General features: G+C 42.2%; 1 protein-coding gene and 1 non-coding gene across 2 annotated transcripts; one reads left to right on the top strand and one right to left on the bottom strand.

Moving 5' to 3' along the window:
* Positions 1 to 239: 239 nt before the first annotated feature.
* LOC101850222 (mitogen-activated protein kinase 7) lies at positions 240 to 20,495 on the bottom strand. Its single transcript, XM_005090330.3, has 12 exons — positions 20,325 to 20,495; positions 17,226 to 17,638; positions 16,597 to 16,807; positions 13,851 to 14,036; positions 13,387 to 13,494; positions 11,668 to 11,879; positions 10,594 to 10,789; positions 7,677 to 8,072; positions 7,026 to 7,157; positions 4,191 to 6,056; positions 2,459 to 2,687; positions 240 to 898 (listed from the first exon to the last, which is right to left on the bottom strand). Exons 2-12 carry the CDS (start codon positions 17,616 to 17,618, stop codon positions 745 to 747), a joined length of 4,083 nt encoding a protein of 1,360 aa, XP_005090387.1. The 5' UTR covers positions 17,619 to 17,638; positions 20,325 to 20,495; the 3' UTR covers positions 240 to 744.
* Positions 20,496 to 20,766: 271 nt separating this feature from the next.
* TRNAE-CUC lies at positions 20,767 to 20,838 on the top strand. The gene has a single exon. It is a non-coding gene; the product is annotated as a tRNA-Glu (tRNA).

Here is a 20,838-nt window from a genome sequence, read left to right as displayed (position 1 = left end):
ATTACTCGAAAACAAGATATGAGGGGAACAAAAGGGTTAACTAAAGGCGAACAGAAAACTCTGTTGACCAATAACATCAAGACTGGCCTAATTAGGATGAGAGATTGCACGCCGGCAGCTAGTAACAGTTAAGAGTCAGGGTCAGTTTGTATTTTGTCCTAAGATTTTTACGGCACTTGCAACATAATAAGGTCATATAAGTGCCGAAGATTAGAGGTGTTACAAGAGAGTAACAAACATAGAAAAGAAGGAGGAGAGATAAGGACGATAGATGTTTGATAGGAAAGAAGGAGCAAACCACACCAGAGCACCCAGCAACCACACATCAAAAGGGTTAAGGGTGAACAGTAAACATTGTAGACCAATAACATCAAGACTGGCCTAAATGTGATGAGAGATTGCACGACGGCAGTGGTCAGAATCAGTCACAGGGCAAGGCATCACAAGTTGACGTCGCTGTATCTGATGTTACGACGGCAGTTAGCAACAGTAAGAGTCCGGCTCAGACACGGAGCAGTAACATGCATCACAAGCTGACGTCGCTGTTACTGATGTTCATGGGGCTCTCTCCAATGCCTCAAGGTCGGCCTGGCACCCACCCACCACCTATATAGGGTCCGTCACAGAGCAGCACATCACAAGTTGACGTCGCTGTAGCTGATGTTCATGGGGCTCTCTCCAACGCCTCAAGGTCGGCCTGGCACCCGCCCACTACCTACATAGGGTCCGTCACAGAGCAGCACATCACAAGTTGACGTCGCTGTAGCTGATGTTCATGGGGCTCTGCAGCTGCAGCTCTCTCTCCAGCGCCTCAAGGTCGGCCTGGCTCAGGCTGCTGCTCACGTCCAGCCAGTCGGCCAGCAGAGACGAGGACAGAGGACTCTGCTCCACGCGCACGCTGAGGGGAGGTACAACAAGACACTTTTGTTCAGTTTGAAGTTTTAGTAAGACCTCTACAGCATTATAAACACACCAGGTCATATCACAACCTCAGTGCTTTCTTGCTGTATTTCCATATCTTTTTTTTTGCTTAAGAAGAAGTCACATTTTCACTGTTAAAAAAAAAATAGAGATACGACAAGAAAGCACTGAGGTTGCGATATATAAATGAGTCTAAATTTTTTTAATTTTTAAAGACACATTTAATGACATTATTTTTATGTCAGTAGATTCATGTTCAGTACAATGTTATGTAAATGACTATGTATCCATTTATATATTTGCGAATTGCATTGTGTATATTATTCTATTATATACGTGTATGTGCTCATTTCGTAATGATGTGTAAGCGTACACGTGTGATAAGCAAGTAGATGTGTGTGTTTGTGTGTGTGTGTGTGTGTGTGTGTGTGTGTATGTGTGAGTGTTTGGCGTGCATGTGCGTGTAATGTGTGCGCGAGTGTGCGTGTGTGTGTGTGTGTGTGTGTGTGTGTGTGTGTGTGTGTATGAGTGTATATGTGTGCATGTGTATGTCGCATGCATGAATATTGTTCGCACATGCATTTATGTAAAGCACCAAGAGCTGTGTTTTACATGGGAGTCGGTGCTATAGAAATGATCTTCATTATTATTATTATTATTAAATAACAAAAATTGGAGGTGCAACTAGAGAGAGACAAAAAAAAAGAAGGAAGAGAGATAAGGATGAGACATGTTGAGGGGAAAGATGGATAAAACCACACCAGAGCATCCGACAAACATCAACCGGCAAGACACTAAGCATATTAACAGGAGGAAGAAATGAGACATCGGGCTATTTCTGAAAAATTTGTATAAGTAAAAAGAAAATGCACATGGATACAATATCAGTTATTCAGTGCATGGAAAGTCTAAAACAAACAACAGACAGACAGAGAGAAAATGGGGACCTGCCCTCCAACTACCTCATGTCTTTAGTTATAGTTTTAGTAAAATTTTTAACGGTATTTGTAATATAATAAGGTCATATAATTGCTGAAGATTAAAGGTGTTACAAGAGAGTAACATACACGAAAAAGAAAGAGGGGAGATAAGGATGACAGATGTTTAATAGAAATAGAAAAGAAGGAGGAAACCACGTCAGAGCACCCGCCAACCACACAAACCAAACACCTTTGGAAGAGGAACACCAAAAAGTGGTGCCCACGTCCCTCGTGACTCATTGGAGCAGAGGAAGATAGGACTAACGTTAACATAAAACTTAAACGCAATCCCTCATCATCACTCATCACCACTATTAATTCTATAATCATCACCGCTCTCAGATCAATGACTTACATCTATAATCCTGGAATCTCTATCCGCTATTACAGTTAATTGATATACTAAGTATGCATGTAATACACTATTGGACACAATCATAGGCACTTTTTTCTACTAATCAGATGGCGTCAATCTCATATAAATGGGCAAGGGAAAAAAAAAAAAGAAGAAAAAAAAGAGGAACAGCGCGAAGAACGGAAGAAGCATCGTATTGTACCAGGCGTTATTGTCTTGTGCATCCGTCAGCATAGTCTCGAGATCCATCCCGACTCCGTAGCCTGCGCCGGTGCCTTTAGGGGTCAAGGCCAGCGTGGGCGGGAAGACGTCCACCACCTGCGACTTGGAAAACTGTTTGCTGAGCAAAGCGATCAGGTCGGCCGGGGAGTCTGCCGTCCGTCCCGGTTTGTTGCAGTTCACCGTCAGGCCACGACTCACGTTCGACGGACCTAGTGGAGGAAGTAAATTGACACACAACTTAGTTTTTTAGTTTTAGTAAGTGTTTTACGGCACTTGCAACACAATAAGGTCATATGAGTGCCGAAGATTAGATGTATTACAAGAGAGTAACAATAACAAAAAAGAAGGAGGGGAGATAAAGTCGATAGATGTTTGATAGTAAAGCAGAAGCAAACCACACCAGAGCACCCGCCAACTTAGTTTAGTTTAATTGTTTCAGTAGAGGTTTTATGGCGCTCGCAACTGCATAAGGTCATATGAGCGCCAAAGGGTGGGTGTCAACAGAGAAGTCCTTACAGGGAATCAGATTTACTCTGCTCAGCTCTCTAGCTTCAACAACTCAAAGTCTGCTTCGACTATCAAGGCATCCCGGAAATAGCAGGTCACAAGAGTGTGAGAAACATACAAAAGAAGTAGAGGAAAAAATGACGATAGTAAGGATGGGGAAAGAAAAAGCAGCAGTTCCCTGTTGCAGTTCAGGCACAGGTATGAGCATGACAATTATGAATGAGCCCATTTACAATTCTACTGTGCATAAGAACTCAAAATGTTAATATCTCCCCTTTGGGAACGGCCTAAAGACACTCCAGTCAGTAGCACCGCCCCGAGGGGTACAACTTAGTTTAGTCAAAGATTCTGTATAATGAGATAGTTCACTCCTCTCTTTGAACCAATTGAAAAAGTGTCCTCTCAATCTGGCGGCGCCCTCTTCAAAAAAGCGCCTGCTTTGCGAACAGAGTTACCTACTACTTGTGTGGAAAAAAAATCAAAGTGAAACTAACAAGTTTTTGTATAAATTATAATTAAAATCTCGGAATAACGCCTTTTTAAATGGTTACACTGATAAAAATCTTCTTCAGGTGGAAGGGGCAACTGTTTTCTCCGTTTAATTTGGCTTTAGAACGAGAGGTCATTAAAATAAACTAAACTCATAACTCCGTACTGAGTGAACCAGAACAGCTGACGCACAAGGGGGTGCTATTCCTATTCTTCTCCTGGAGAAACGAAAGAGAGCTTCATTTTCATACAGAGGACGTGAGTTCGATTCTCGTATGGTGGGGATTTTAAAAATTAAATTGAATGTCTCAGTTAATTAGAATCCCATTCAATCCGCGTTGGCTCCGACAACAGAGCAGGGGGAAAGCAACCCATCTCCAAACTAATGAGAAAACTGCATTAACTCTTTATCTCCGGCAAGCCACTCCGAGCGGCTCACGGTCAGAACCATTGGGCACATTCCTTTACGACGACTTCAACATCAAATTACTTTTCGGCAATTGCCAAAAACAGGTTTCTTTTACCTGAAGTTCATTCTTTGGAAGAAGAACTATCAAAACAGGTTTGCTAGTTTCAATTAAATGACCCATTTAATGACGTTTTTGTCATTTTTAGATTTAACACCAAAAAAGGGCCCCGGCGTAGTGGGTTTACCCCCCCTCAGAGATAGAGAGTCAATAGTGCTGTAAAACATCTACAACCTAAGGCGCTATTACCTGGCAGAGGCTGGTGTTGGTTCCCGTACGAGGCGGACGGCCCCACCATATGCCCGTGTGGCTGGTGGTGGAACAGCTGGGCTTGTTGACCCCCAGAGTTGCCCAGACTGGACGACACGGGGTTCCCCGCTGACATGGGAATGTTGTGCTGGTGGGTCTGTCTCTGCTGGTGATAACTGTTATTGTTATTAAAGTTGGAAGCACACGGCCCCAAGGCCACGGAGGATGAAGAGGGGATCTGGAAAGACGGACCTGAGCCGCCAAAATTCTGCGGAGTCTGGAAACTGGAAGAAGTGGAGGGGAACATTTGCTGGTGGTGCTGGTGTCGCTGCTGTTGTATCTGACTAGCCTGAGGGCTGAACTCCGAGGTGCTCGGGAACAACATGTTGGACTGAGGGTGGGGGTCGGACCCAGCAAAGTTCAAATCCGCACCGCGAGATGGATATTCAGAAAAGTTCTCGCCTGTTAAGAAATTCGGCGGATGGTTGTTGAAGGTGTTGTTAGTGCTGTTATTTGCTTGATGGAAATTGCCCCCATAACTGCCGTGGGTAGGGAACGAGTTGGAGAGAAGTTGATCCCCGTAAACCGAGAAGGGCAGAGCGTCTGTGTTATGAGAAGCGTCGCCGCTGTGATTTGGACGACCGTGTGACTCGCCGGTACCTTGAGGCAAATGAGCACCTGTTCCGTGCTGCTGGGGGGGTTGCAGAACCTGGGGGAAACTTGAGTAGGATGGCGGCGGGTGAGGGGGTGACAGGTTGATCTGTAGGTTTTCAGAAGACGGACTCTCATTTTCTGACTTGAAAATGTTCGTTTGCCCATCTCCAGACATATGATGAGAGTACGGGTCAAAAGAGGAAGCTCCGAAACTCTTTCCACCCAGTTTTTCCATGTTTTCAGCTTCTTCCTTGATGTGTCTATCCAGAAAGTCGCTGAGGTCATTGCCCTGACCATTAGGCGTAAATTTTTCCTCACTAGAAACATCCTGCTGCGGTTCGCTGTGCAGATGACTGGAGGACCCAGCCCCAGTAGAGGAGGCAGGCAGCATGTGGGAGGGAATGGCACTTAACTGAGAGACTTCCGGAAGACCTTTGGAGGTGGCCTGAGAGGGGAATGAAGGCGCTCCTGAAGAATTTACCGACGACACTTCCTCCTTTGTATCAATCTGATGGAGGAAAGGGAATGACGGCGCTCCTGAAGAATTTACCGACGATACTTTCTCCTTTGTATCAATCTGATGAAGGAAACTACCCAGAGGTTTCACGGGGTCTGACCTCTGATTAGAGTTACCCGCCCCTGCTTCAGCCTGACTCCGCAAGAGAATGGCATTCTGTAACATAGCCTTTGTGCTGTCGGAGGCCTGGGACGAGGAGAAAGAAGAGGTGTTACCGCCGGACATACCCGCCTGAGGGGTCACCTCTTCTGAGCGGTAAATTCGTTTAATCTCCAGCTTGCCTGGATTGACAGCTGAAGGGATTGCAATGACAGGGATAAAGTTACTCTGCGAGAGGCCAATCTGAGAGGAGGATATGATTACCGTGCCACCAGAATTCATCTGATTAGAGGAGAGAGTCACTGATGAGGCCATGGTTAAAGTAGAGGAGCTGGTTTTGGCCAGGATCTGTCGAGGCTTGACGGAAGAAGTCCCTGACGACTGTTTTGAGCCTTGAAGGGCTCCGCTTCCTGTACTAGCGCCTCCTGGCGCGTTGTTCGTCCCGCTATGGTTGGCCGGCGACGACGAGGGCTCGGGATGAGGAGGACTGTTGCTGTTAGAGTGCTGTCCCCTCTGAGCAGGATTCTGCATGACAGTCCAGCGACGGAGCAGTTCCACGTCTTGGTTTGATAGAGAGATGCTCTGTTCTTGCACACCTACGAGGAAGACAGATGCGTTAACAAAAAAACAACAACGATAAAACGTTTTTATCATTGACTTCGATAAACACTTTGCCATCACAAGGCCCATATAGTAAAAACCCTTGCAATCAAAGGCAAAGGCATTTTGGGGAAAATAAAAAGAAACTGGGAGGTAAACATTGCCGCTCAATGAGGTGTGATAGCAAAGTGTTCAAGAGAAGCACACGGATGCAATGACCGTCATTTAGCAGTAGAAAAAAGAGATGTGATAGCAAAGTGTTCAAGAGAAGCACACGGATGCAATGACCGTCATTTAGCAGTAGAAAAAAGGTCAGATAAAAAGACAGAAAGAACGGAGGGAGAGGACCTACCGCTGGCAACCTCCACCAAACCCCTTTTCTTCACCCTTCTCCCTCCCAGACCTAACATTGACGACACACTCTATGGAACATTACAGCAACTGCAGCAAACCTGCACTTATCACTACAAGGCATTGGACAGAAGGGCGAGAGTCCAGCTGTTGCTGGACCGATAACAACAACAACAACATCCCCTTTTCTTAAACCTCAAAGCAAACTTATCTATACTAAAAGGTTGGGCACTCTGTTAGCTCAGTTGAAATCCAAGGCTGCGTACTTGAAAATTCATTATATCATGGCAATGGAAAGTCTCTTTTCCTCTGGGGTGCTGGGGTGTCAAGGACAGTGGTTGTGCGTTGAAAGATGAAGGTAACATGAACAAAATCGTGATGACATGAAGGAGGTCTCGGCAAGCTATCACCAAGGAAGGAAAAGCAAGAAGATTGGTTCGGGTAGCTGAACAGAAAATACATTTAAAAAAATTTGAAATCAGGAGTATTATAATCGCATTTTCATAAAATTGATAAAAAATCAACAGTACCTGAATTCAATTTTTAGAAATATTTTTCAAAAGTCTCTCAAATGTTGCACACAACACACAATAAACTACACCTACAAACAGCACCTTTCTTATCTTTCGACTTTTTGACCTTTTCCAATGCTCTCTCTTTTTTCTTCCTCCGCTTCTCCTCTCGTTCCTTCTGCCTCTGTTGAGCTGTTATCGGCTTCGATCTGTCCACATCATCACTTTGAGATTCTGAAATTTTTTTAAAAAAGGGCATTTTAAAAATAGTGGAGAAAGTTTAATCAGAAAAACTGTCTGAGGGACTTACATTGAGTGTGGCTCCTTTCAAATTACTGAAACATTCGTTCTCTCTTTCATTTCTACGGTTTGACACGCTTGTTTGAGTACTCTGCCCGTTTGCCTATTCTTATTGTTTTTTGTTTTATTGCCTCAGCAAATTTTAGGTCCATTTAAAAACACATTTGTGTATGGATTTTACTGAAAAACGTTGATTTAAGGTACAAAATAGGTAAATTTGCAGATCCCAAGTACTCTCAAGCTTTGGAAGTCATCAAACTATGGCAGCTATTTTCTCGCTAATTTTGTTGTTGAAAACAGGTGACCCCCACCTCCTTCAATCTAAACTATCTGACTTCTGTTCAAAATAGATGAGTATTTTTTCCCTGCAAAAGCAAAACAACTGAGCAAGCTTTCAGGTGATACCAGCAACTCCACATGCCCAACAATTCTACGCACAATGATAAAATATACCTGCTCTTTGCCTTCTCTGGGTGGCATTTAGAAGAGCTTGTTTGACCAAAGCTTTCGTGTCTTCTGAAATTGTATTGCTAGGCTTCTCCGGCGTCACCGACTTCCCAGTGCTCTCTTTCTCCCCAGGGGCTGCTTTCTGCCCCTCGGAGACCTTTCCATCTGGTCCAACGTCTTTCTTCTTCACAGGAGGCAGCTCTGGTGGACCTTGAGTCTCCATTGCTCGGCCATCGTTTGACTGTGCGCTCAGCATTTCAATGTCTGCAGAAGGCGCCACGACCTGCAGTCGACCGACATCGAGAGACACTGGGGACACTTTGGAGCCAGTCTTGTGGGTGTCCGCATTTGGCGTCTTCTGAGTCTGGTAGCTCCCGCTGGCCCTGGTCTCCGTGACAGAATCTGGGAACGGTCATAGCAGAACAATATACAAGCAAAGTCTTAACCCCTCCAGCTCTATGGTAAGTTCTTAAAAAAGTTTTAGTAGGTGTTTTACGGCACTTGCAACACAATAAAGTAATATATAAGAGCTGAAGATTAGAGGTGTTACAAGAGATTAACAAACACAGAAAAGAAGGAGGGGAGATAAGGACAATAGATGTTCGATAGGAAAGAAGAAGCAAACCACATCAGGGCATCCGCCAACCACCCACCTGGTAAGATTACAAAGCTACCCTGGTAGTGAGAATGCTACAAGCTTATACTGAGTGCACACTGCCAATCAAATTCATTTGATTCAGTCAGACCTAACCAGATTTTCCTTCATGGTCGGACGGGGCAAGAGCTACCATTTTGGCATATTCCAACTGAATTCAACAAAATTCGAGAGTGACTTTCAAAATCATAAGAGTTTGTTTTTCAAGGCTGCCAGTTGAGTCTGTCGTATAGCACCGAAACTGCAGCTCTTGCCCCTCCATAAAGGAAAATCTTAGACAGTTGTACGTCACATGGTTAGCAGACATAGACTTTTTGATAGTTTAGTTTTAGTAAGAGTTTTACGGCAGTTGCAACACACTAAGGTCATATGAGTGCTGAAAATTAGATGTAGTTGTAGTTTTAGTAGAAGTTTTACGGCGCTCGCAACTGCATAAGGTCATATGAGCGCCAAAAGATTAGAGGTGTTACAAGAGAGTAACACACATAAAAAAGAAGAAGGGGAGATAAGGACGATAGATGTTTGATAGGAAAGAAGAAGCAAACCACACCAGAGCACCCGCCAACCACCCACAAAATTAGATGTGTTACAAAGGAGTAACAAATAGAAAAAAGAAGGAAGAGAGATAAGGTGGATAGATATTTGATAGGAAAGAAGGAGCAAACCACACCAGAACACCTGCCAACCATCCACAAGGAAAATCTAGCTAGCCCAGACTGAATCAAATGAATGCCATTGGCAATGTGCACAAGGTTTAAGAGGAAGAACTGGACAGACATGGGATGAGCTGGAGAAGAAATTCTTGGACAAAGGCCTTGGAGATAAATTGTTTGTAGCTTAACACTATGCCCCAATTGGCGACGGTGAGAAGCCGTCCCTTTTCCCCACAGGACGCCGATCTGCGACGGTGTGATATATAGTGGTGGGCAAAATCCGGATAACCGGATTCTTCTCAGTGAAACATTATCCGAATTCAGACTCACAAACTCTCTTTCCTGACCCATTTGCCGAAGTGGGTGCACCCATAGTTTGAAGTGGTTCTTCTAACCCATTTGCTGAAGTGGTTCATGACACATTTAATCACTGAAGAGGTGCACTAACATTATCCAGATTTTGCTAAAGCGACTCATTGCCCAGTCCTAGTGATATAGCGTGTACCGCTCCAGTATCCTGGTCCGTGGGGATAAGAGTTGCGTGGGTGAAAACTGTTAAGCTCCTTGATCTGTTTGATTGAGAGAAGAGAAGCACATCCCCAACATAAAGGTCTTCTATGTCGGTGGCCTAGTGGTTAGGCTACCAGACTTGTAATCGTGAGGTTGCGGGTTCGGAGGTTCGAGCCGTGGGCCCGACGATGTGTCCTTGAGAAAGGCACTTTACACAAATTTTCCTCACTTCACCCAGGTGGGAATGGGTACCCAGCCATCGACAGCGAAAGATCTTGTCAGAATGTTAGTGTTTTAGCGCCTATAAAATGGCTGCTTGCATTGTATGCTTCCCAGGAAGTTGAGTTTGTTTCAGAATGCTCTCAGGTCTGCTGGGGTAATAGTATAGATTGTGAAGCGCATAGAGCTTGCTGTTGAGTGGGGATTTGCGCTATACTAAAGCTATCTATTATTATTCTATGTGTACCGGGTAATGGAAAAGCACCTGACTGCTCCACCACAGACATTGGTTCTACTTTTTTCATGTTCCTTAACACTTCATCGTGTTCATCATCAAGATTTTTCCCCTCCGCCATAAGGGCTATAAAGAGGATCCAGGTTTTCTTGAACAAGTGTCTAAGGAAGTTACTGAAGATCAGATGGAAAGGCAGGGTAACCAACGAGGAAGTGTGTTAAGGAAAACAAGACAGATCCCAGTCAGAGATGAGATAGGAAGAAGGCTGGCGATAGATTGGACACACTCTCAGGAAGTCAGGCAGCTGCATATCAAAAAGAGTGTTGGATTGGAACCCACAGGGTGAAAGATCAAGGGGAAGACTGCATGGAGCCTGGAGAAGAATCACAGAAATTGATGTACAGAACAGTGGGAAGACATGGAATAACATCAAGAGGCTCACCCAGGATAGAGAAAGGTGGAAAGTGTTTGTCCTGGGTACAGGGTGAGAAAGGCAATGATGATGATGAAGACCATAGGGGCTATCATCCAATCAAAGTATTTTTTTTCAATCTAAACTCACAAACAGAACATTTCTAACGACCACACACCATGGACAAAAAAACTGTCAGCATAAACCTTGACAAAAAAGATTCAAGTTAATTTACTTACCGGCCTTGCTTGCTCCTTTGGGCTGAGAAGTGGGGCTGTCGGAAGAGACAATCACATCCTCGTGTTTATCTTCCGACTTTTCCAGCTTTGGGGCTGGTCGTAAAAATGCACTGAAGCTGAGAGAAGGCTGCCGCGGCTGGTGGAAGTCCGTTATCTCGTGCATGATTGCCTCGCGCAGTGAGGGTTTGTCCATCTCCTGGATATGGTGGAAATGAAAAAAACGTCAGAAACTAGTTTTAGCCAGTGTTTTATGGCACTTGCAACACACAATAAGTTCATATAAGTGCCGAATACTAGAGGTGTTACAAGAGGGTAATAAATACGAAAAAGGAGGAGAGATCAGGACGAAAGATGTTTGATAGGAAAAAAGGAGCAGAGCACCCGTCAACCACCAACAAATGTCAGGATTTAACAATCACAAGTGTATTCCAGTATTTAAAAAAAGAAGCATATTTAAAAAAAATAAAAAATGTAGATACTTTACCCCCTCATACACATCACACAATTGAAACCATTTTCAGGGGGCTCTCGTGGCCTAGAGGTCATGGTGTTGGCCTCTCATTCAAAGGTCTTGGGTTCAAATCCGAGTAGCGACCGAAAAATTTCTTTCTCTAAAATTGTCTACTTTCATCTCCTTCCCTGCTCTCTAGCAATGTTCTGTCATTTGCTTTCGTCTCCTCTTTCTGCCCCCACCCCCTCGCCTCCTTTGCCCCCTCCTCTGGGCTCCTGTCTCTTTCTGCAGCTTTCTTCTGCTACTCCTTGGCTCCTTCTTACTGCTGTCTTTCAGCAACACCCCTGATCTTCTGGTAGGAAAGATCTACACTTAGCCTTCTCAGACTAGGGTGAAAAATCTCGGAGATCCCATGTGTACGTTGTGCACGTTAAAGATCCCTTGGTGGTTTAAAATCGATAAGAGTAGGCTTCGGCCAACCCCCTGGCAAAATTCAAAATTTCCTACCAACTTAAAATGTTTAATGCGTCCCGCATGCCCATATGCCCTTATGCAGTTGCGAGCGCCGTAAAACATTTACCCAAAAAAAAAAAAAAATTTCATTCTCACACTAACACACGTACCTCCTTCTCAAAATCAAAGTTGAAAGTTGGCACACATATGGGCTCATCATCCGGATCGTGGTAATTATTGAGCAGACGGTGCGACAAAGCTTTCTCCACTGGGATGCGGACTTCTGGGTTCAAAACCAGCATCTTGCTCAGAAGATCGATGGACTTTTTGCTGGCTTTTGGAAACAATTTATCCCAGGCCATTGGTTCTTTCTTCCCAAAACCTGCGTGGAGAAACATGAGGACCAAAAAGTATCATAATTTGTCAGCAAGCTGTTCAACTTTTCTAAACCAAAAGTCAAAAGTTGTTAGCAGAGAGAAAAAAAACCCAACTGTTTCATTCTTCAAAAAATTGTACCTGCATAATACATCTTTTCTTTTTTTTTTTTTTCTCCCAATGTTTAAAATTTAAATTTCAGCAAAATGTTTCTTAAGCACATGCCATTGATACCAGGAGAAGGCTTTCGACAGAGTAAATCATGCCAAACTATGGAAGACGCAAATTGAAAAATATTCCGTCAGAAGACACCAGCCAGACAAAGTCAGAGCTCTATATTCCAAAGACCTATCTAACCCTTTTTTTTTTCAAGACGACATTGTGCTATGGACAATACTGGAATACTAACAGAATACTATTAGAACAGGGATTATGTATCAAACTTATACCCAGAGCATACTGCCAATCTGATTCATTTCATTCAAAAAGGGCTGGCAAGATTTTATTTCACGGAGGGGCAAAAACTAGTATTTGGGCACAAAACGACCGATTCGAGTCCAACTTTGAAAAACAAACGTGTTTAGTTTAGAAGCTCACATTCAAATTCAGCTGAATTCGTCCACCAGCTGTGCTCTCATTAGGACCATGGGACGAGAACATTCCATTTGTACAAAGCTTTTAAACAACGAAATTTCTGTGTCAAATCCAGTCTTCAAACATTTGCTGTGGGTGGTTGGCGGGTGCTCTGGTGAGGTTTGCTCCTTCTTTCCTATCTAACATCCATCGTCCTTTTCTCCCCTTCTTCTTTTTTATGTTTGTTACTCTCTTGTAACACCTCTAATCTGCAGGCGCTCATATGACCTTATGCAGTTGCGAGCGCCGTAAAACCTCTACTAAAACTAAAAAGAAAACATTTGCTAAACAGAGGTAAACTTAGAAAAAGCAATTTTTTAAATGCAAAAGTTGTTAAGCCCCGCTCGAAACAATTTAGATCATTTAGGAGGTGGGCTTCCACGGCCAACCTGGGTTGAAAGGGATACAACATCACAGCAGAAAGACGGAGATTTTCAACAAAAATTTCTTCCCCACTTGAGACTCAAAGTCAGGTCTCCTGGATTCAACAGTGAGTGATCTGTGCTAGGTGCTTCATGGTCGAATGAGCCAGATCTGAAACAGACATCGGCAGTCATGATTCACCACTCACGTCTCTGCACCAATGATTTCGAAACATTTACGTATATTATCCTGGTATATTTCTGCCATCCATCAGTCGGCTTTCAACAAAAGAAAATATGTCTTTTTTAGTTTAGTTTTAGTAAGAGTTTTACGGTACTTGCGACACAATAAGGTCATATAAGTGCCGAAGATTAGAGGTGTTACAAGAGAATAACAAACACAAAAAAAAGAAGGAGGGGAGATAAAGATGATAGATGTTTGATAGGGAAAGAAAAAGCAAACCACACCAGAGCACCCGCCAACCACCTATGAAAATTTGTTTAAAAAAAAATCCTCACTCTTGATAATCCGCTTGAGAATGTCATTCTGACAGTTTTTCATCACGGCCTCTGAAGGGGTCCCTAACACACCAAGAATCAGCTTCACCTGGGACATGTAGTCTTTGCCTGAAAAGAAAAAGCAGAGAATTCAACAAAGGTAAACATAAGATAAGACAAGATCAGATAAGATAAAGATAAGATAAGATAAGATAAGATATAAGAGGCACTTCACACAAATTTTCCTCACTTCACCAATGTGGGAACGGGTACCCGGCCACAGACAGTGAAAGATCTTGTCAGTATGTTAGTGTTTTAGCGCCTATAAATGGCCGCTTGCACTGTATACTTCCCAGGAAGTTGAGATTGTATTTGAATACTCTCAGGTCTGCTGGGGTAATAGTATAGATTGTGAAGTGTAAAGAGTGGGGATTTGCGCGATATATAAATGTTATCTATCATTATTATTATTATTAAGTTCTCACCAGGAAAGAGATGTTTTCTGCCAATCATCTCAGCAAAGATACAGCCGACAGACCACATATCCACAGCTGTGCCGTACTCCAACATAGACAGAAGAATCTCCGGCGCTCGGTACCACCGGGTGGCCACGTACTGCGTCATGTAATAGCTGGGCTCGTCTGGGGTGTAGAAGATCCCTCTGGCCATTCCTGGATGGGAAAAAAGTTTGTTTTGTTTTCGTAAAGTGTGGGGAAAAAGTTTGTTTGTTTTTGTAAAGTGTGGGAAAAAAGTTGGTTTGTTTTTGTAAAGTGTGGGGAAAAAAGTTGGTTTGTTTTTGTAAAGTGTGGGGAAAAAAGTTTGTTTGTTTTTGTAAAGTGTGGGAAAAAAGTTTGATTTTGTAAAGTGTGGGAAAAAAGTTTGTTTGTTTTTTAAAAGTGTTTTACTGCGCTCGCAACTGCATAAGGTCAAATGAGCGCGCGGGACACACCTAATATTTTCAGTTGGTAGGAAATTTTGAATTTTGCCCGGGTGGCGGCCGAAGCCTACTCTTATCGATTTTAGACCACCAAGGGATCTTTAACGTGCGCAACTTGCACACGGGCCCTCCGAGATTTTTCGCCCTTGTCCGAAAAGGCTAGGTGTAGATCTTTCCTACCAGAAGATCACGGGTGTGGCTGAAAGACAGATGTAAGAAGAAGCGAAGGAGTAGCAGTAGAAAGGCTGCAGAAAGAATCAGGAGCCCAGAGGAAGGGGCAAAGGAGGTGAGGGGGTGGGGGCAGAAGGAGGGGACGAAAGCAGACGACAGAACATTGCTAGAGAGCAGGAAATGAGGTGAAAGGAGACAAATTTAGAGAAGAAAATTTTTGTTGCTACCCGGATTCGAACCCGGGACCTTTTGAATGAGAGGCCAACACCTTAACCTCTAGGCCACGAGAGCCCCCTAAGAAAAAAGTCAGGAAGAAGCAGTATATACGATGATCAGATGATGATGACGCTGCAACTATTCTTCATTTGAAACTTGTTGCGAGAAAGCAACTTTAGACTTTGGTAAAAAGAATACTTAAGGAAAAAAATATTTATGTGTGGGAATATGTCGTGTGCATGCATGCTGTCTCTGAAGACTGTAAATCTTAATATGTGGCAGTTCAAAATACTTTTCCCACTTCCAAAAAAAAATGCTACCAGAGGCAGAAAATGAAGAAACCTATTGTAAGTGCACAAGTTAGAAAACTTTTCTTTCCAAGTGGCTCAGCCAAAAACAAACGAAATTCTTCTAAGTACCGCTTTTTACTAATTTTCCTCTCACTTTGTTCAGAAGAAAAGTATTCAGGGTGACACTTTGTTTGATTTAACAAGAACGGAAGAAATTGATTAGAAAACGATTGTGAGGCAGCGTGGTGGAATCAAGCTCTCATCAATTTTTGGCCATGTAGAGTTATTGATATCATCTTAAAGCTTGTTCACTTGTCTTTATATTGATGAAAAAAATGTTAATTTGTCTTGAATACAAGTCGAGATATTTGCGAAAGAAGGAGGTGGGGGTCAACTGTTTTCAGAGGTAAAATAAGTGAGAAAAGATTAGTTATTTCCTTAGCTGAAGAGTCCACGGTAACTGAACATTTACATTTTTTGTGCCTTTAAACAAAGTTTTTCAGAAAAATCCACACAGAACCGAGTTCTTTAATGGGCATGAAAGGTGTTGAGCCAAAAAACAAAAATTTGATAAAAATTTACAAACCTGTGGAAAAATGGAAGTTTCTTTACTTTGATTATTTTGACGAGAGCCTGATTTCACCACGCTGCCCCACATTTTACAAAATGAGCCCGTGTTTGTTTTTTCTACACTACATGTGAGTTTCGGATCCTAGAATTGCTTTCGGTTGAAATGAGAAAGTTTTTTTCGTTCTCTTGTAAAATCTGCAAAATGTCACTTAGAATAATTTTCTGTTAGACCCGCAAAACTGTGTTGAATCAAACGACAAAAATTCGACAGAAAATTTTTTCAAATGGGCGGGAAAATACTGGTTTCTTCGATTTCATTATTTTGACAAGTGTCTGATTTCACCACAACACCTCACAAATGTAATTGATTTACTATATCATTTTTACAGTTAAATACTGAATCCATTAAACATTTTTTTTTATAGTAGAGGGTTTTACGGCGCTCGCAACTGCATACGGTCATTTGAGTGCCAAGGGGTGGGTGTCAACAGAGAAGTCTTTACAGGGAATCAGACTTAGGCTGCTCACCTCTCTAGCTACAACAGCACAAGGTCTGCTTCGACTATCAAGGCACCGCGGAAATAGCAGATCACAAGAGAGTGACAAACATACAAAAGAAGTAGAGGAACATGACAATAGTAAGGATGAGGAAAGAAAAAGCAGCAGTTCCCTGTTGTAGATCAGGCACAGTTATGAGTGTGACATGAGTCAGCCCATTTACAATTCTACTATGCTTGAACGAGAAATGTCCCCCCTTTGGGAATGGCCTAAAGACACTACAGTCAGTGGCACTGCCCGGGGGGTTAACTGAAACCAAAAGGAGTCCTTGTTCCAGAATACACAACTTTTTTCTTTTTTTTTAGTAGAGGTTTCACGCCGCTCGCAACTGCATAAGGTCATATGAACGCCAGAAGATTAGAGGTGTTACAAGAGAGTAACAAAGATAAAAAAGAAGAAGGGGAGAAAAGGACGATAGATGTTTGAAAGGAAAGAAGAAGCAAACCACATCAGAGCACCCGCCAACCGCCAACTTTTTTCTCCACTCACCAAAATCTCCAATTCTGAGATGACAATCTTCATTGACCAAGACATTACTCGGCTTCAGGTCGCGGTGAACAACGTTGGCAGAGTGGATATATTTCAGCCCGCGGAGGATCTGGTACAGGAAGTAGCGAATGTGCTCCTCACTCAGCTCTTGATCAGAGTAGATGATGCGGTGAAGGTCACTCTCCATTAAGTCGAACACAACGTAGATATCCTGAAAATACAAAACAGTTGAGCCCAGACCTAGAAGAAACTAATGAAAATTAACCCTTTTCCAAAATTTAACAAACATTGATAAGTAAAATAGCACTTTCAAACAAAGGCAAGCACAGAGCAGTCCAAAAAGCATTTAATTATTATAAAAACCTACTAAAAACCCATTCTGAGTAACAGTACGGATTAAACAACCTACTGTCCACTACCCCTGAAATGATGTAGCTCAACATTGTACAAAAAGAAGAAAAAAAAACGAAGGAAAAAACTTCTTCGAAATTTTTTGAGCTTTTATAATTTTGCAGAAACCAGATCTTGGCCTAAAATAATTTTTTATTGTACCACTGAATCAATATATTTACATACAAACTATTGAAAAATTTCGATTAAAGGCATCCAACAGTTTACTTTAAGCTTACCTGGTATGCTTTGACATTTTCTTTCGGCATGAGAATTTCTCGAATGCAGATAATATTGTCATGCTTGAAGTGCTTGAGAATCTTTATTTCCCTGTAGGTTCTTTTAGCAATGATGAGAGCATCAAAGACACTCGGGATCTTCTTAATTGCCACTCGATCTCCAGACTTTGTGTGAATAGCAGAACAGACAACTCCGTATGCACCAATGCCAATGTTTTCTATGGGTTTGTAGTCTGAGCCTTGCAAGTCAAATTTCACGTTCAACGAACGCTTTGCCAGGCTTTGTCTGATCTTGTCAAGGTCACTCGCTTTGGATGACTTGCTGGTTGTTTTCCCAGGGTTCAACGTAGCTTTCACCTTGTCGCCATCCTTCTTAACAGTGTTGGCCGACATTCTTACGATGAGATAGACAACTGAAAAACAGAACGGAAAACCTATATTTAAAAGAAAGCGCAAAACTAAGTACATGGTACACCTATCAACACACGCCTTCTATCAACACACGCCTTCTATCAACTCACTGATAAAAATAACATTACGATGACATAATGGGGTTTGAGGTAGGAAGAAGGCGGTGGCGATGGATTGGACATACCCTCAGGAAGTCAGGCAGCTGCATAACAAAGAAAGTTTTGGATTTGAACCCTCAGGGTAAGAGACCAAGGGGAAGACCGCGTGGAACCTGGAGAAGAATCACAGAAATCGAGGTACAGAAAATTGGGAAGACATGGAATAACATCAAGAGGCTAGCCCAGGATAGAGAAAGGTGGAAGGTGTTTGTCCGTGGCATATACCCTGGTGCACGGTGAGAAAGGCAATGAATGGGGTTTGAAAGGACAACAATGAAGGACATATATCCAATGCCAAGTTAGATGATGAAATGTCAAAATACTTATTTTATTTCATATTACATAACAGACATGCATATTTTGTTATTTCCAAAAAAATACTTGGGTGATGAATCAAGACCAAAGCCTTTGTTAGGTGTCAGAAAAATTTCCAAAGGACAAGAATCATAACAAACGTATGGTGTAACTCATTTCACCTGGTTTACGTACATATGCATAGAGGGCCCATGCCCTGGCCACAACGGATCTACAGGAATTAGATATTCAGTAGCAAGTATTAACCAGCTCTAATCCAGGATTCCAAGTTTTCCAAAAAAATTAAATATAAGTACCCTATAATGATATACTATATAATATGTGTGGCATTGTGGTGAAATCAAGCACTCGTTAAAATAATGGGATCACAGAAACGAACATTTTTCTGCCCATTAGGCAATTTTTAGCCAATTTTATTTGGACTCGAAATCTTTTTGTTCTTTTAAAAACACATTTTATTGAAAAAGAATTAAAGTCAACAAACCTAAGCAGTTAATTTTTTTCATGATTCTTCCAGAAACCAGATGATCTACTTCCTTCAATCACACCTACTTATCACAACTTCTTTCAAAGACAGACTGAAATTTTTCCCCCACTGAAATCAAAACAACTAAAAAGAATTTTTAAGATGATGTATCAGTAACTCCCAAAATTGATGAGCTCCAGATTCCAATGTGTCATGACACAGACACAAATTAACTTTATTCCTTATAATGCACACAAAAATTGTTGTTTTGGCATTTAAAAGCACCAAAGAATGCGGAAATACATATATCAAACAAAAGAGACAGAACAATTGGTGTGATTATAGGGTCTTGAAAACTTTGAAGAAGATCTTGATTAAGATTTCAGATTTACTATACGAGCTGCTATGGATGAGTGAATCGGGTGCTGCTGATCTATAGGCCTGTATGAGACACCCATGCAAAGAGGGACTAGATTGTAGTCTCCACTCTTCCCTTTCCCACAAATATTTTCATGATCTAAGCAAAATTTCTAATTGATTGGTTGAGTCAGTTGAGCACTATGCCTGTCCAAAGTTAGAGGCATCCCACAGCCATCCATGGTGAGAATATAGGGTTAATCCTGGAAGCACACAGGCCCTATATAAAGGGCCAAGGGCGTGAGCCGGGCTACCCGGGCAGCGCGCAGGCCCTATATATAGGGCTGACCTACTTCAACTGGGAAGCGTGCAGGCCCTATAAAGGGCATAGACGCTGACCTTTTTCAATGGAAAATGTCAGTATTCCTTATAATATGGAAAATGACGGAAAAAATTACTGGTCAAAGTTATAAATAGTGACCAATGACTTTGCAAGTTATCTTGACTTCGTAGAGCATCTCTTGGCCAAGATATATATATTGATCGATAAAGTGACGCGGTCCAGCTGAGCGACTACATGCTATGTGTTATCACTTGTTCCGCTGTGCTTATCATATGTACTAATTGTTGAATTTAGGCGTTTTGCGCTTAGTTCGTATTTATTTTGATTGCTTGTAATTTTTAAATGTCCCATTCAATTGTTATTCGCCGGTTTTGGCCCAAAGTGTAGGGGGGTATAAAAATCCATAAAAATAATGTGGGGGATTTCATGAGGGCATGATTTTCCCATAATTTGATGTTTTGCAGTCGTTAGGTTTGATATCTTAGTTCGCAGCGCATCAAACGTAGATCTAGATTCTAAATGTAGATCCAGGCTCAAATAAGGGGGGGGGGCTGGGGCTATCGAAAAAGCACCAAAAAGTTAGCTTGCCAAGATCTATCTAGTCGTCTAAGTCATCATTCGGATTCTCTTAGAGTGCAGCAACTCTTTTATAGTTTGCTCAGTTGATCTTGTCACGGAACTCCTCCCAAAAATTCAAAAGGGCCAGGCCCAGGTAAGCCGGATAAGACAAATAAAAGGCGTGCTTGCTAAGTGTAAGGGCGGCGCCGCCTTAGAGTAAGGCCTGAGCCTGAGCCTGAGTATGTAAGAAGAGTAAGGCAAGGGACTGGACAGGTGGATTGTGTCCCAAAGGTGGTATAGCCTTCTGTATTCTAAGAATTAAAGCAAACTCACAATGACATGAATGTCACTCAACGATTTGCCAACTCACTCACTCCCACCCATTACTTCTCCCTAGCTGCTAAGTGCTAGACTACAAAAAAAAGCATCCATCACAAGTCACAAGACAAACAAAACTCAGTCTCAAAACATTGTCCAGATGCAAGAGGTACCTTTCTTCAAAATGACCTCTTCCTGGGCACCACTAGATCATGTACGCTTGTTTGTAGAATATTGTCATTGCTGGAAAAACACTTTAGCTTAGCCCTTTGAATTAGAAAAATGATAGAGTAAATTAAAGAAGCCAAGAGTCTGACTGGGCTTGGCTTGCAATGATTGTTGATCATTAATCATTACTTCCGGAAAATAAGCTTCTTGTTTTTGCCAGCCCTCAAAATATTTAAAAACTAAACATAAAACATCTTCGAATCAAAAGCTAGTTTGACAGAGAAAGAAGAATAAAGAATGTGATGAGGTCTTAAATAAAATTTTTTTTGAAAAGGGTCAATATTTCAAGACAAAATTAAAACTTTCATTGAAAAATAAAAAATAAAATATTGGACACATTGATAGAGTCTATGGAATATATAGTTTCAAGACACAATTTAGTCAGGTTCCCAAGTGGTCTAGTGGTTAGGATTTCGCGCTCTCACCGCGACGGCCGGGGTTCGATTCCCCGCTTGGGAA

This window comes from Aplysia californica, unplaced genomic scaffold (genome assembly GCF_000002075.1).
Source record: "Aplysia californica isolate F4 #8 unplaced genomic scaffold, AplCal3.0 scaffold00015, whole genome shotgun sequence".
Lineage (NCBI taxonomy): Eukaryota > Metazoa > Mollusca > Gastropoda > Aplysiida > Aplysiidae > Aplysia > Aplysia californica.
Note: the sequence above shows the minus strand (reverse complement) of the source record. Positions and strands in the feature narration are given on the sequence as shown.